This window comes from Musca domestica, unplaced genomic scaffold (genome assembly GCF_030504385.1).
Source record: "Musca domestica strain aabys unplaced genomic scaffold, Musca_domestica.polishedcontigs.V.1.1 139, whole genome shotgun sequence".
NCBI lineage: Eukaryota > Metazoa > Arthropoda > Insecta > Diptera > Muscidae > Musca > Musca domestica.
Window position 1 is genome coordinate 1,167,696 of NW_026712191.1, and position 16,224 is coordinate 1,183,919.

The 16,224-nt window shown below is 34.9% G+C and overlaps 1 protein-coding gene across 5 annotated transcripts in view; it reads right to left on the reverse strand.

The window, feature by feature from the left end:
* LOC101893030 (protein unc-13 homolog 4B) overlaps positions 1-16,224 on the reverse strand; it is a 305,332-nt gene that overhangs the window by 128,074 nt on the left and 161,034 nt on the right. For all 5 annotated transcript variants that reach the window (XR_009341667.1, XM_059118973.1, XM_059118974.1 and 2 more), the window contains one exon: positions 7,627-7,967. Coding sequence is in view for 4 of the 5 variants with exons in the window: in XM_059118973.1 (XP_058974956.1) it covers positions 7,627-7,967 (341 nt within the window). In the remaining variant the exon portion in view is untranslated. The remainder of the gene's footprint in view (positions 1-7,626; positions 7,968-16,224) is intronic.

Here is a 16,224-nt window from a genome sequence, read left to right on the forward strand (position 1 = left end):
CTATGTCTAAATCTGAACCGATTTCAATATAATTTTACAAATTTATTTTTGTACAAATTTAGTCACTCATGCCGAATTTCATTGGAATCAGACATACGTATCGCGCTTGGTGTATCAAATATATGAAATCGGACAAAAATATATATGGGAGCCATATCCAAATCTGAGCCAATTTCAATATAATTTGACAAATTTATTTTCGGATCAAAATCCCGTCACACATTCCAAATTTCATTGCAATCAAACATACATATCGTGTTTGGTACATCAAATAAACGAAATCGGTCGAAAATTATATGGGAGCTATCCAAATCGGAACCGATTTCAAAATAATTTGGCAATTTTATTTTTGTTCAGCGGTTTTCGAGTCCATTAAAAAACAAACATACAAACATTTTCCTCTTTTATAGATATAGAAGATGCAAAATTTCACTATTTCCTCGGATTTTTAGCAAAAATTTTCAAATTCAATGGCATTCTGGAACAATTCTACACAACATTCCATATCAAAAAACAACTTTCGATTTTTCAGCTTCACGACCTTTCAAGAGGCTTTTTCCAAAAATTCATTTACTAAAACCTTTCTATTGTAATTACAAATAAACGAAAGAAAGTTTGAGTCTAATTGGCCCAGCCGATCTAAATTAATGTGTAACTATACTTTTTTACACTAATTTTATACATATGGATTTAAAACAATTAAAAAAGTTGAATACCCTCCACAATTTGGTACAAATTTGGCAATTTTGAAAAAAATTAAATTCGTTAAAAATTCTGTCATTGTAAATTCTGTTACGACGACTTGGACCTGCATAGGCGAGTTTTGTCACAAGTTATTGCAATATTCAAATGCGAAACTTGAAAAAAAAAAACCGTTTTTAATGTAGCTAAAATCATAAAAATACCGAATATAGGGAGGTACCATGGGGGTTATAAAACGTGAACCTGTACAGACAATTTTCTTTCATAGAATGTTGTATCCATTACGAACTTCAAATGCGAAATTTGAAACAATTCCGGTAAATAATGTCGCTAAAATCATAAATACTGAATATCGGGGGTACCGTCATGTGGGGGCTAAACGAAGACGTGGACCTGCACAGACAATTTTCTGTCATAGGCTGTAGTATTCATTACGAACTTCAAATACTAAATTTAAATAGTTCCGTTTAATAATGCCTCTAAAATCATCAAAATACCGTTATCCGGAGGTACCGTTACATGGGGGCTATACGAAGACGTGAACCTATATGGCCCATTTTCTGTTTTATGCTGTAGTATCTATTACGAACTTCAAATACCAAATTCAAAACTATTCCGGTAAATAATGTCGCTAAAATCATCAAAATACCGAATATCGGGAGGTACCGTTGTATGGGGGCTATACAAAGACGTGGACCTACATGGCCCATTTTCTGTCCTAAGCCGTAGTATCTTTTACGAAGTTTAAGTACCAATTTTGAAACAATTCCGGTAAATGATGTCGCTCAAAATACCGCATATCGGTAGGTACCATTATATGGGGGCTATACGAAGACGTGGACCTACATGGCCAATTTTCAATACCAAAAATCCTGCAGACATAAAACACATTTGAGTAAAATTGTATCAACCTACTTCGTTCGGAAGATAGAGTAATTTCCACAGACGGACGGACATTGCTAAATCGACATAGAACTTTATGCTGATCAAGAATATATATACTTTGTGGGGTCTAAAATGAATATTTCATTATTTTGTCAAATATAAGGATTTTAAGTAAGTCGAAAAATTGGAGTAAAAGTGGGCGCGGACAATTTTTCTTTGCATAAAAAACTAACACGAGGTAGGACGAATGTTTGTAAAAAAATGTTCAATTTGGTCAAGCCGTTTTCAACTGATTCAATTACCAATGATCATTTGATTTTCATATATATATATTAAACAATAGGCGTGGTCAGATCCTCAGCCCCCAAATTAATATTTAGGGTTGGGTGGAGAGTCAACAGTATCTCGTGTAAACCATTATCTTTTATTTTGTGCAAATATAAGGATTTTATATAAATTAAAATAGTGAGCGTAAAAACCTAACTCGGGGTATAATGAACGTTTGTACAAAAAATTATGCGCATTATATATATATATATATATATATATATATATATATATATATATATATATATATATATATATATATATTTTATTTATATTTATATTTATTTTATTTATTATTTTACTTTAGCGTAAAATATTAAGAATAGTTAATATGACAATATATAATTAATAATTAAATAATTTTTTAAGAAATAAGAAATAATATTAGTAAGCATAGATATTAATAATCAATAAACATACCTTTTTAACCATATTATTAATAATTGGTTGATTTAATGTTAAACTACTACAAATAAAAATGTTTGCAAAAGCTTTAATTTCCGTTGCAAAATGTTTAATTTCAATTGCAAAAGATTTTATTCTCGCTACAAAAGGTTTTATTTAATCTGAAAATGTTACATGTGTATGATCACAGGTAGTAAGCCTACAATGGCAAAACAGTTGTGTGAGACATTCGGGACGAAAATACATCTAAAAATAAATACATCTAAACCCTCAAAGCCGTTATTTGCTGGAAAATGAATTTAAATTAAAATTGGGAAGTTTCAGCAAGTTTACATTAATATAATCAGGATTTCCTATAAACGGTGTAGAACTGGCGCTGTGGGGTGAACTAAACGTAACGTTACGATGTCCCAATGACATATGGAAGTTCTAGCGTTTCGTAGTGGGACAGATAAATCAAATAGTTGCACAATATGCTCATTCAAAAAGAACCAACTAATCATTCGTCATACAGAAAATATTATTCGAGTTTGTTCTTTTATATTCAATTTCTAGGTGAGTTAATGTTGACGAAAGTCGAAGGAAGATTGTGGTCCATTGGGTCCATTGTATTTGGTTTTATATGATGGGAAGACCAGATCATATTTGTGAACTATAAATGGATCTATTAGTGTGTTAGTTAATGAAGTTCAATGTGCAGGTGTTGTAGAGTTAGCAATAGACAGACCAAAAGATTGGAAAGCTTCAATAAAGTGATTTTCTAACAATATTTAGATTCGGTCTGTACACACAACAAATAAGTATAAACATAAAGTTGAGGTGTGTACTAAAGGCCAGCACAAGATGAATTGTATGAATTATGCTTTTTTCGACACGCTGACTTTGTATATTTAATAAAGGGCTGCAAGTGTGACATATTTCTCTATTTATGCCATGGAGAGAAAACGCTCGTCATGTTGTGCCCTGTTTGATCAAACGCATAACAGTACGTGACATCCAACCAAATGCTCGATGTCTCGTCATGTCGGTCAGACTCCAACCCGTCGTCATAACATGTAATGATCAATAAAAGGGTATGTTGAATAGTGTATCATACAAAAATGTTCTACCACAAGAATTACAACAATAATGAAACAATTGCCAACGAAAAGAACAGACACGTAATGAAGGCAAAGCGCAATCGCTACATGTTTTTTCTGATATGTGAAAAAAAAACATTTTTTGTAATGAAGTATTTCTTGGCGAATAATAACATATTTCAGGTACTTCTAATTGGTCCACACAAAATTTGCACATTTCGGTTATTGGCGAAACAATCCAAAATGTCAATCCTTAATAAAAACCAGTAAAGAAAGTCCTAAAGTCGGGCGGGGTCGATTTTATGATACCCTACACCACTTTGTTAATTTAGTTGAGCTCCACTTAATAATTAAAAGTTTTTATGGGAGAATTCAATCATACACGCTATGATTATAATTATAATTTAAAATTCAAAGGACTAAATATGCCAAAGCATTTGTATCTTTTAAATTCGGACTTGTATTGCCCATTTGCTGCAAAACTAATTTGAAATCAGATAAAGATATATATGGGAACTATATCCAAATCTGAACCGATCTCGATAAAATTTGGCAAAGATATTTTTGAGCTGTATTTGATATATTTCCCTGAATATCGTTGTTATGGAGTGCATATTACGGCTGGAGGTAACAAATACAACAAATCCGATGAACAATATATATGGGAGCTATAGCTATATCTGAACCGATCTTCACCAAATTTGGCATACTACCTTCTAGACTAAATTCGGTCGTATGTGCCAAATTCCATCCCATTTGGGCAATTTTTAGTCGTTTGGTGCACAATAAAAGGTAAATCGGACGAAGTTATATATGTGAGCTATATCCAAATCTGAACCGATCTCGATAAAATTTAGCAAAGGTATTTCTGAGCTGCATTTGATATATTTCCCCAAATATTGTTGTTACAGAGTGCATATTACGGCTGCGGAGGACAAAAATAACAAATCGGATGAACAATATATATGGGAGCTATAGCTATATCTGAACCGATTTCGAGCAAATTTGGCATACATACGGACAGACGGACGGACGGAGTGACATGCATAAATCAACTCAGAAAGTGATTCTATGCAGATCATCAAAAGGAACTATGGGCCTATCTCGTTTCCTTTTGTCTGTTACAAACAAATGCACAAAGACATAATACCCTGACCACCTTGTGGTGTAGGGTATAAAAACTGATACATTTTCTTAATATCTCAGCCCTCAACTACGTCATAAAGAATATTTTTTAATTATTGATTTCGTACTCACTTTTATATGTATGCCGTGTTTGTTACTTCAAAATTACAGCACACACAAAAACACATCCTCACCGTCGAAAGTAACACACACACACTCTCTCAATTCAAGCACACGTACACATATGACACACAATTTGACGATGACATGGTTCGATGTCATCGTCGACACCCTGCAAATATTCGAGTCAGCCATGCCACCATCGAACCTTAGACAATGGAACACATGAATCAAAATGGGGGATGTTGTTGGTTGTCATTGTCTATCAAATACGTAGCACATGATTGAATAGACAAAGTCAGTGTGTCAAAAAAAGCATAATTCATACAATTCGTCTTGTGCAGGCCTTTACTATTTAATCATGCGCTACTTATTTGATAGGCAATGACAACCAACAACATCTCCCATTTTGATTCATGTGTGCCCATTTTGATTCGTGGCATGGCTGACTCGAATATTTGCATGGTGCTCTCCATAAATGCAGGGTGTCGACGATGACATCGAACCATGTCATCGTCAAATTGTGTATAATTTGTGTACATGTGCTTAAATTGAGAGAGTTTGTGTGTGTTACTTTCGACGGTTAGGATGTGTTTTTGTGTGTGCTCTAATTTTAAAGTAACAAACACTGCGTAAATATAAAATTGAATACCAAACCAATTCAAAAAATATTATTATTAGATGAGGGCAGATCAAAATATGCATAGATATCAACAAATGAATAGAAAAAATTGAAAATATACTGGACAATCTCAATTTATTGGTGTCTATCAGAAATGTTTGGTCATAAAATAATAGGAAAATATTGTTTGCCTATTTTTTACCTATATGTAGTGTTCTTTTAAAATTACAGTATGTGGACAATGGAAGTATATAGTGTTGTTTACTTGAATTAAAGTAACACTCATTTTCAATCAAACTTCAAAATTTGTAAGGTTTTTTTTAAATAAGGATTGACAATTTGGATTGTTTCGTCAATAACTGCGATATATGAACATATATTATATATATGTCCGTCGTATATTTCGACGGATTTTTAAACTTTTTCGATATCCTTCAAAATGGTGGAGGGTTTTAAAGATTGTTTTTGTTGCAGCGAATTCAAATTTAATTGACAGATCCTTTGGTAATCAGCTGAGCTGGAGGGGGGACCTTATACTTGGATCAAGGTACAGGTTTTTTTCGTTACGCATTTATTTGTGACAGGTAGAAATACGCGAGAAAACCCCTTTACAACTTTCTTTATAAAATCACATTCTGAGTCGGTTTATGAATGTCAGTAAGTCTGACCGTCTGCCCACGTACTTTTATGAACAAAATGCAGGTCGCCAATATTTTCCCATTGAGATGACATTTTCCATGCATCATTTGTTTGGCCTAGAACGAACTCCACATCGTAACGTTTCACTCATTTCATGAAACTGCTTCATTAAATTGGTACACACATTTAAATATAACAATTATCACAAATTTCTCTCAAATTATAAATACTTTGGTTGCGTACTTGTTTGTATCAGACAGCGTGGTTATATATCATTTCTATATTCACATTTTTTACTGAATTTTGTAAAAATAAGTAGTTTCGTAACATTAATGAAATCCGTTTCATATATTCAATGAAACCTAAAATCATTGAATTTAAAAGCAACGTAAGTTTTCATTGCATATACAAAACATTTATTACATTAACGTAGCTTTTCATTGCATCAATGAAAAAAAAAATCAACGAAATCGGTTCATTGACACTACGAAGCATTTTTCTTTCGGTGTAATATGTACTACAGTTTATGCCCAAAAATTTCGTATGCACGTCCTCGTCTTCGTATAGCCCCTATATAACGGTACCTCCTGATATTTGGTATTTTGATGATTTTAGCGACATTATTCGACGGAATTGTTTCAAATTTCGTAAGTAATGATCTTAAGGGGTACTACAGCCAATAACAAAAAATTACTAATTCAGGTCCACGTCATTTAACGGTATTTTTCGTAATTTTTTTTGAAAAATTTTATGTTCCTTCTAAATGGTGGAGGGTATTAAAACTTTGCCCTCAGATTATATTCTTGAAATTCGTTCATTTATTGTACTTATATTGTTGTTTATTGTTAGCATCTCTCTATTAAGAACAGTGACCATTTTTTCCGTTAATTTCAGAGAGAATTTTTACTTTACTTTCTTGTCTTAATTATTCGAATGTTTCTATTTGATCTTGTAAATCCGTTTGTAACTCCTCGAAATACTCATGTTAGGCCCTACAAATTGCATATATTCTTGATCAGCGGTAAATTCATAGTCGATTTAGTGATGTACGTATCTTGAATATTTAAGCCACATTTCTAAATGGAATTGTTTAAAATTCAGTATTTAAAGTAATGGGCTCTACCCTCTGTGGCATATCATAGTATATATAACGGTGCCTCCCGATATAGGGCATTTTTGTGATTTAAGTCGTGGTACCTCCCGGTATTTTGATGATTTCAGCTACATTTTCTAACGAAAGTATTAATAATTCGATACTAAGAGTTCGTAATGGGTTCTACCTCTTGCGACGGTTTTTATAGGTTTACGTTTTCCTGGTGTCTCTTGATAATGGTACCTTCCGGTACTTGGTTATTTGATGGTTTTAGCATTTTTGAACGGAATTGTTACAAATTCGTTATGTTTAATTTGTTATTGTTTCTGCCTTTTGTGGCAAGTGACTGCTGGAAAAGGCCTATGATTTCTTACATCAACATTTTGTCGGAACCTCACAATATTTCGTATTTTTTATATTTTAGCCACATTTTTTAGCATAATTTGATACTCGCAATAGATAACAACCACTGTAGCAAGAAATCAGTACCTTCGTATTTTGAAGATAATTTATAGTCTTATATAAGCATATTAAAAATATCAGATTTAAATGCAAGGAGGTCAACACATTTTAACATTTTATATATGTTAAAGGCATACATACGTACTTATGATAAACTAAATACTTACAAGGAGAAGTGTTCTTCCCATATTGGATTAAGGGTTTCAGTCTTTACGGATGAATTATATCGATGGGAGTTTTTAGATTCTAAGTAAATGGTAACAAACGGATCGGAAAATCCATTTGAATCCTTTGGTAACAGATTCTCAGCTTTGATTATTTCTACATTCAAACGAATATTAGGAGGTTCTTTTCTTTGAGCAACTTCGAGTATAACTTCATGCTTCTGATTGGGTATTTTAAAGGCCTCCTGCGCAAATTCAATTAGAGATTCCTTGCACACATCATTGGCTTCACATCCAATATTATTTGTTATTTCAAAAAGTATTTCTTCATATAAATCTTCTATCTGCAAAACAAGAAAAATAGGCAACAATAAACACTTAATAAAAATCAATACAAAGGGCAACACTACATGAAAACTTATTTTAATGATTAAACTCTTCACATTAAATCTTATTAAAACAACAACACTACATGAAAACTTACTTTAATTATTAAACTCTTCACATTAAATCTTATTAAAACAACATTTTTATAAAACGTATATCCATTAAACATAATTATCCTCATAATATAATTTCAATAAGTTATTTTACTTTCAGTATTTCAACTGTTCTAGCAAAACCTTTTGAACAAACAAACTATAATTTGAATTTTGGGAACTTTGTGAACAATAAATGTCAAGCAAAGAAAAAAAATTAATATAGATTAACCATGCTATAATATTTATATGCTTTATTTTCTTTTCATACCCTCTGCCTTGAAAAGGGGGGTGTATTAAATTTGTCATTCCGTTTGTAACATCTCTAAATATTCGTCGTACACCCCATAAATATGTCAATTTGATGATGTCCGTCTGTCGGTGAAAATCACGATACAGACCGAACGGTACCTACCGACATTCGGTATTTTGAAGATTTTTGCACATTTTTTTTCACGGATTTGTCTTTAGCTCCGGTGGCGAAACATTGTATATGTTTTTGTATAGCATATAATGGTACCTCCCGATATTGCGTATCTTGATGATTTTTTCCACGAATATGTCAGATATTGGGCATATAACGTGGGGCCCGGTTAACAGCGGAATGTACACGTTAAGCACCTCTACCTCGGCGATTCCACACTTGACCGCTACCCCATACATTCCATGTACGGGTCACTAGAGTCAAGCTCAGGCGAGATAGGTCTGTACTGGACAGAGTGGCGCAATAGGAATGCTAATCCCTCACCTCTGGTGCGATCCTTTCTCAATACGTTGTATCCATCACAACTTTGAAGCCTGCAGGTGGTACTCAGCATCGTTTCCTGGATCGCTGCGACCTTGAAGTTCTTCGGACTCATGAAGCTTACAATTTCGTTGATCTTACCTATGAGATCATCGCAGTTGAATTGAAGAAACGATGTATTGTGCTGCAGCACGACTTGCTATTGTGGAGATTGCGGGGAAGGCGATCTGGACGACGAAGATGAGGACTCACTGGGGTCTATATTAGCGCAGCAAGAAGCAATGTAATCGCTATACTCCTATATTCGGTTTAAGCCGGAGCAATTCCGAAAATGCACCCACTTCATGCATCTCACCGAGACCAATCCGTGGTGGATGCGATTACGAGAAACGGAGCAGAACCATGGTCCGGGGTCCTGATCTCGGCTCGGACCAAGAGAATACGGAGGAAATATTCCGGGTAATGTTGCTCCCACATCAGAAAAATGGACGAACACGCATATATATTGGTGGGTTGGCGGTCGGAAATTTGTTTGGACATCTGTCTCATTTAACAGCGTAGAAGTGACAAATCCGAAGAGGTGCGAGTGTTATTTCAACTGGCAATTCATAGTGATAGTGACAGGGCTAAGAGAAGAATCCTACGCCGTGTACGATATCTTCCAGCCGAGGAGGTACCACTACAATTTACGTTGAAAGATGTTGCATATGTCATCAGAAGCGCAAAGTCATCCAAAGCGCTTTGTCCTGACGGAATTTCTAAGGTGATGTTGAAGCAACTGGATGAACCAGGAGTTGAGTATCTCACCAAACTCCTCAACCTGACGTTAGCCACCCTTAGTTCCCGATGCCTGGAAAATGGACAGGGTGGTCCCGCTACTGAAGCCAGGCAACGATGCCAGCAAAAGTGATTCATATCACTTTTGTCAACAGTAGCAAAGACACTTGGGGCTTTACTCTTCCCCAACATAAGAGAGTGTTTCCCACTAGCTGATCATCAAATTCCGAAAATTGCATAGCACAATAAAAGCTCTACACGCCATTTCCACACATGTCAGCAGAGGACTTAACCAGAACAGGCCGTGTGACAGAATAGTTATGGTGGCACTTGATTTATCTAAAGCTTTGAACGCACCGCCCTCCGGTCAAGTTTGAAACGTTAGATTGTAAACTACATGTGTGGACGCCAGTCGTATGCGGCGTTCAGAAACAAGAAGTCGAACTACCGTAGAGTGAAACAGGGAGTTCCCCAAGGTGGGGTGATATTTCCGGAACTGTTTAACATCTACCTTTCTGACATTCCAAGCCCTCCAGACGGCATATAGATAATAACGTACGCAAATGATTGTACGTTCGTACATTCGATAACCCTTTCAAGTCGTCCGCGCATACCACAGCTATCTGCAATTAGATTAGAAGTAGGAACGACGTTAGTGCTACGCAGTGAAAAACATTCAGTCCCACCAGAAAGCCGACCTTAGAACTGCAACAGAGTGCCTCCTCATGACACCTGTCGACAATCTACATGAGGAGGCGAAGGTCTTACCGGTCCGACAGCATAATAAAATGCTGTCAATGCAATACCTATTTGGGTGTTACAGACAGAGCCATCCGAATCACCATCTGGTGGATAGGCAACCTCCGCCCAGGCACATAAGGAAAGACCCTTATGATCTAGAGAGAGGTACAAAGGTATAAGAGAGAGCCTCTAGATCAACAGGCCTATCAAGCGGGACTGAATAATATTCACACTAACGCGGTCTCAGAAATTATGGAAGGATATAGAGTGAATACTGCATTAGGAGACCATCCCCCTCCCTCGCAGCTAAAGAGCGAGAGCTGCCCGACAAACCCGAGTAGTTTTGGCTCAACTAAGATTCGGATGGTGCAGCCGTCTCAATTCCTATTGGGCCCGGATCGACAGAGATGTGCAGAACATCTGCCCAGCTTGTGGCACAGGACCACATGACACGCTGCCCTATTTCGCTGTCCAGCAAAACCTTCTCATTAACTCCAACCTCGTTGTGGACCCAACCCGTACAGGTTGCATCCTTTTTGAGACTAGACTTAGAGGCAGAATCCGATTGAGAAGAGTCGAATCGAACACAACGGTATGAGCTGCTACAAAAACAACAACGAATTTGTCTAAAAATTGGTAATTGTAGTTCATAATGGGTTCTAGCTCCGGTGGCGAAACTTTGTATATATAGGTCCACGTTTTCCTATGGCGCACATATAATGATACCATTCGGTGGTAAAACAATGTATAGGTCCACTTTTTTGAATGGTCCCATATAACGGTATCTCCCGATATTCAGTATTTTGATGGGTTTACCTACATTTTCCCACGGATTTGTCCAGGAATTGGTATTCAGAGTTCATAATGGGCTTAGCTCCGGTGGCAGAACATTGAATATCTAAGTCCACATTTTCCTATAGCGCACATATAACGGTTCCTTCCTATATTCACGAAATTATGTCAAATTTGGTATTTAAGACACGCAATAGATTACAATCGTTTTAGTATAACATTGTCTATATGGGCCCACGTTTTAGTATGGCCCCCATATAGTGGCTCCAGCCATTCTCCTATCGATCACTGGATTTTATATTTTAAAGTGGAACACGTTTGAATCCCGATACTTTTGCATAAAAATGTCTTTTACCCAATGGTATTATGTAGAAGTTTAGCCTGGCCGAACTTAATATCTTTTTACTTGTTTTCTTTTTTTGCTTTTCTGTACATATTAAATTGGTTTTCCTTAGCATACTTTTAGGCAGTTACTGTAAATTCATTACTACACCATTTCCTGTTTCCCTTTGTATTTCACATTAGCATAGATTGCTCAAATAAAAAATGGTAAAATTACTAAATTAAAATAACGATTTTTAACGTGTTGGCTATGCGATAAGTTAAAATGATGGCTTAAATTGGGCATGTATCGATTGTAGGCCAATAGAAATTAACTCCTATAGTTATTTTATTGAGTCCAAAATTTAATTGGCTGCTTTGAAGAAGGTTTCCGACAAAGCATTTTTCAAGCTTCAAAATTTCGAAAAGAAGTTTAATAATATTCAATTCTTAAACGGATCTCCGAAACGAAAGACATCATCAATCTTTGTACCTGGTGTTAATTTGATTTGTTTAAACTCACCAGATGTGGCTCAACCACACCATACAGTAATTTTTTTTTGGTTCGGACATCTTACCCACTATTGATTATAGAACTGTAGAAATTGCTTTTGAAAATGCTCCAGTCGAAATCCAATCTTCTAAAATCGTACATACAGCTTCTTAGTTTTTAGTGACCGCATTTGTTACTAACTTACCCACTACAATTGTTTATTCTAACCCTCCAACTTGTACTTTCCGCGGAGCTCTTGAAGGAAGCTTCTGTTACTGCAGAATCTATAAATCAAGCTATTTTGATCAGGCCTCAATCGGTTAATGAAACAAAATCTATTCCTGCAGATAAACATAAAAATATACCGTTTCTTAATAATTAATCTGTTTCTGCAGATGCTTCCGGTTGAGATTATCAAATTAAGATTAAGCTAAAAACTTGACATTTGGTATAAGAGTTTTATTTTTAAAGTCAATGTGAGAAGGTGGTTTTGGAAAAGTGTACTACGTGTAAGAATTGTACTTAATGATGCAAATATGGTACAATTTGGTTTTTAGTGAACGGATGGAGCTGGAAACCTAACACATTGGTATTGGGCCACTGGTGGTTAGGGATAAAATGAAGAGGTGGTTTGGAAAATGCGTATATGAAATGTACTGAATGGTGTTAAATTTGGTTTTAGGTGAACGGATAGTGTTTGTAACACGAAATTTGACATTAAGTTAGTGTCTAGGGTTGAGATTTGGAAGTGGTTTAAAAAAGAGCAAAAACTACTACATGGCACTAAATGAAGAATTTAGGGAAGATATTGAATTGAAAATTAAAAATTTAATATTAGAACCGCTTTTGTATGTAGCAATCGAGGGTGAATTCCAATCGACATAGCTTTTTACACAGATCAAGAATATATCTAACAGTCTACGATTAATATGTCTAACATTTACTTATTAGGAACTAAAAATATTATCCCAATAAATTGGAAAACTTCATCCTTTACTGTCCTAATAATGGTGTGGACATTTTCGATTGTGGTGCTATTTTGGTGCTGATCTATTTTGAGAAATTTAGATTTTGAAATTAGAGGCACGTGGCTAGAAAATGTAATTAGACCCTTCCAAAACTTTTTTTTTTTGAAAACCTAGTCAGTCTGTTGGCCAAAGCCTCCAAAGTATCGAAAATATATGCTGCCAATAAAGGTTTATAAATTCTAAGCGTAAGATTAAATATTACCATTATATAGAACTTATAATAAATACCCATTGACACCTCAATATATAAAATTGCAGTCTCTTCGGTTAAAAATGCTTGAATCGGTCGCTACCACTGATATGATAAAACGAAATATTCTACTCATTGGGAACCATAAATAACAGGTACCTATTACAAGTATCTATTGAAATTAGCCTTACAGTGAACTGCTATCAAATATTGACAGCCACAACTAAAGCAGCATGTGTTCAACTATTTACCTCAGCGCATGGCTATTTAGCTCTTTTTGATAAGCTAGCTATTTTTGTTTAGACCTAACCAACAATAAAGCTAAAAATTCCGCACATCACTTTTTTATAAACAACACTGGACCCAAAAATAAATATTTGTTTTTGTTGGCTGAAAAGCTAACTAAATAGTAGCTGTCGTGCTTCTAATTTGGTCGAAAAATTTCTTTCTTTTACAGAATCGTAAAAAAAATATTCTGCAAAATTATTTGCATTAATGTTGCAAAAAAATCAATATTTTTGTATCAACTTTTATACGCCCGTAGTTTTCAATTTTTAATTCCAAAAACTTGCATTAATTTCAATTTTTAATTCCAAAAGCTTGACTTAATGTATTCGAAAAAATCAATAATTTTGTTGATTAACGTTTTTAGGCCCAAAGTTTTCAAGCAAGAAATGTGTTACAAAAAATCTCAGAATAAACCATAAAATAGATTTAATAGTTTTGAAGAAAATTTCATGTACCTGTTGATATTCTTTATTCTGATGATTAAGATTACATTTCTAACGAAGAACGTTTTGCCATTACAAACTCTAAATCCAATTCTTTTGAAATGTGAGTTTTAATTGTCAAACAGACGGAGTTAGAATTTCACGCTGATCAAGAATATATGTATTTTATACGGAATGACAAGGGTAATATATCTTCTATAGCATGGTGACGTGTATAAAAAGAATGTATGTGAACAGTTGTTTTAAATTTTAACAGTTCATCTTTTACAGTAAAATTTCTACGTAAACTATCTGACCGATATCTCCATTCTTGCGCTTGACTTAATTTGGATGTAAATATTACAATTTGCAAACTACGTACTTAGTCATGCACATGGGATTTATGTTTTTTCTAAGTACTGGGTGTTTGTGAGAGTGATGTTAGAATAACTGAAACTATATTACCTATTTTTCCCTAGATATGCGAGAGCAGTTCGGAAGCTACTTAGCCTAGCACAAAAATAGAGGTACAAACAGAAAAAAGTTAAATGATTTGGAAACTTCCAACTCTGTTATGAACATAGGTTAAATTTTGTTTTGATCTGGAAACTCCTTCGTATAGTAACAGGTGTTCAAAAAAGAGCCATCCGCATTTTTTTACAATGGACAATTTAGAAATACTTGCTGTCATTAAATATTTACATAAAAAAGGTTTATCGGGACAAGAAATTGAAAATGATATGGTGAATCTGTTAGGTGAAAGTGTTCCTTCATGTAAAAAATGTGGTTGTTGAATTTAAACGTGATCGTACAAGCGTTGAAGATGAACCACGTAGTGGACGTCCGAAAACAGCAACAACAACAGAAATTGTAGCCAAAGTACTTGATATGGTATTAAATTATAGACGAATAAAAGTGCGTTAAATTGCTAATATCATGGGCATCTCAAATGATCGAGTCCATTTATTTAGCTTGAAGAACTACAGATGAAAAAGCTTTGCCGCATTTGTTAACAGTCGATACAAAATGAATAAGAATGAACATTTCTCAAGCTTGTGTTGATCGTTTTAAGCGAAACAATGGGCTGAAGCTGGAGGAAGTGCCCTAAAGAAGGCAAAAACAATTCAATCTGCTGGTAAGGTTATGGCTACGGTTTTTTGGGATTTCAAAGGTATTTTATTGATTGACTATCTGCAAAAGAGTAAAACAATAAATTCAGAGTACTATTGCAACCCTTTGAATCAATTAAATGTACAAATTTGAAAATAAGGTCATGGCTTACAAAAAAAAATAATCAAGACAACGCACCATTGCAATGAATTAAAGTACGGGTTGCTTGACCATCCACCTTATTTTCCTGATTTAGCTCCCAGTGACTTTTACTTCTTCCCAAATCTAAAAAAATTCCTTGCGGGCAAGCGTTTTACCTCAAATGAAGATGCACTATTTTGGAGACCTTGAGGAAAACTATTTTAATCAGGGGGTTAAATTGCTTAAAAGCGTTGGACTAAGTGTATTGAAGTTTTAGGAGATTATATGAACAAGTAAAAAAACATTATGTTCGGCCGGGCCAAACTTTTAATACCCTCCACCTTAGGGTAAAGGAAACATTAGAAGAAATTTGACAACAACCATTAAAATGTCGGATATTGGGAGGTATCGTTATATGGGGGCTATACCAAATCGTGGACCTACACATGCAATGTTTCGCCAACGGAGCTAGAACCCATTATGACCTACAAATACCAATTTTTAGACCAATCCGCGAAAATATGTGACAAAAATTATCAAAATACCGAATATAGGGAGGTACCGTTATATGGGGGCTATACCAAAACGAGGACCTATAATTACAATGACTCGCCACACGAACTGGGACCCATTATGATCTACAACTACCAATTTTTAGAGAAATTCGTGAAAAAATGTGGCATAAATCATCAAAATACAGAATATCGGGAGGTACCGTTATATGGGGACTATACCAGAACGTGGACCGATATATCTCATTTTCAATACCAACCATCCTAGACACAATACAAATCGCTCTGCTAAATTTTGGCGCTCTACGTCAAATAATGTGGGCTGTATCGTGATTTCAACAGACAGACAGACGGACATCGTTAAATCGACTTAGAATTTTTTGCTGATTATGAATAAATATACTTTATGGGGTCTACGACGAATATTTAAGGATGTTACAAACGGAATGACAAAGTTAATATACACTCCTCTCCAAGGTGGAGGGTATAAAAATGAAAATAATTTTGAAAAGCTAACTATTCTCTTTCATTGTAGCCACTGTAGAAGTTTTAGGAGATTATA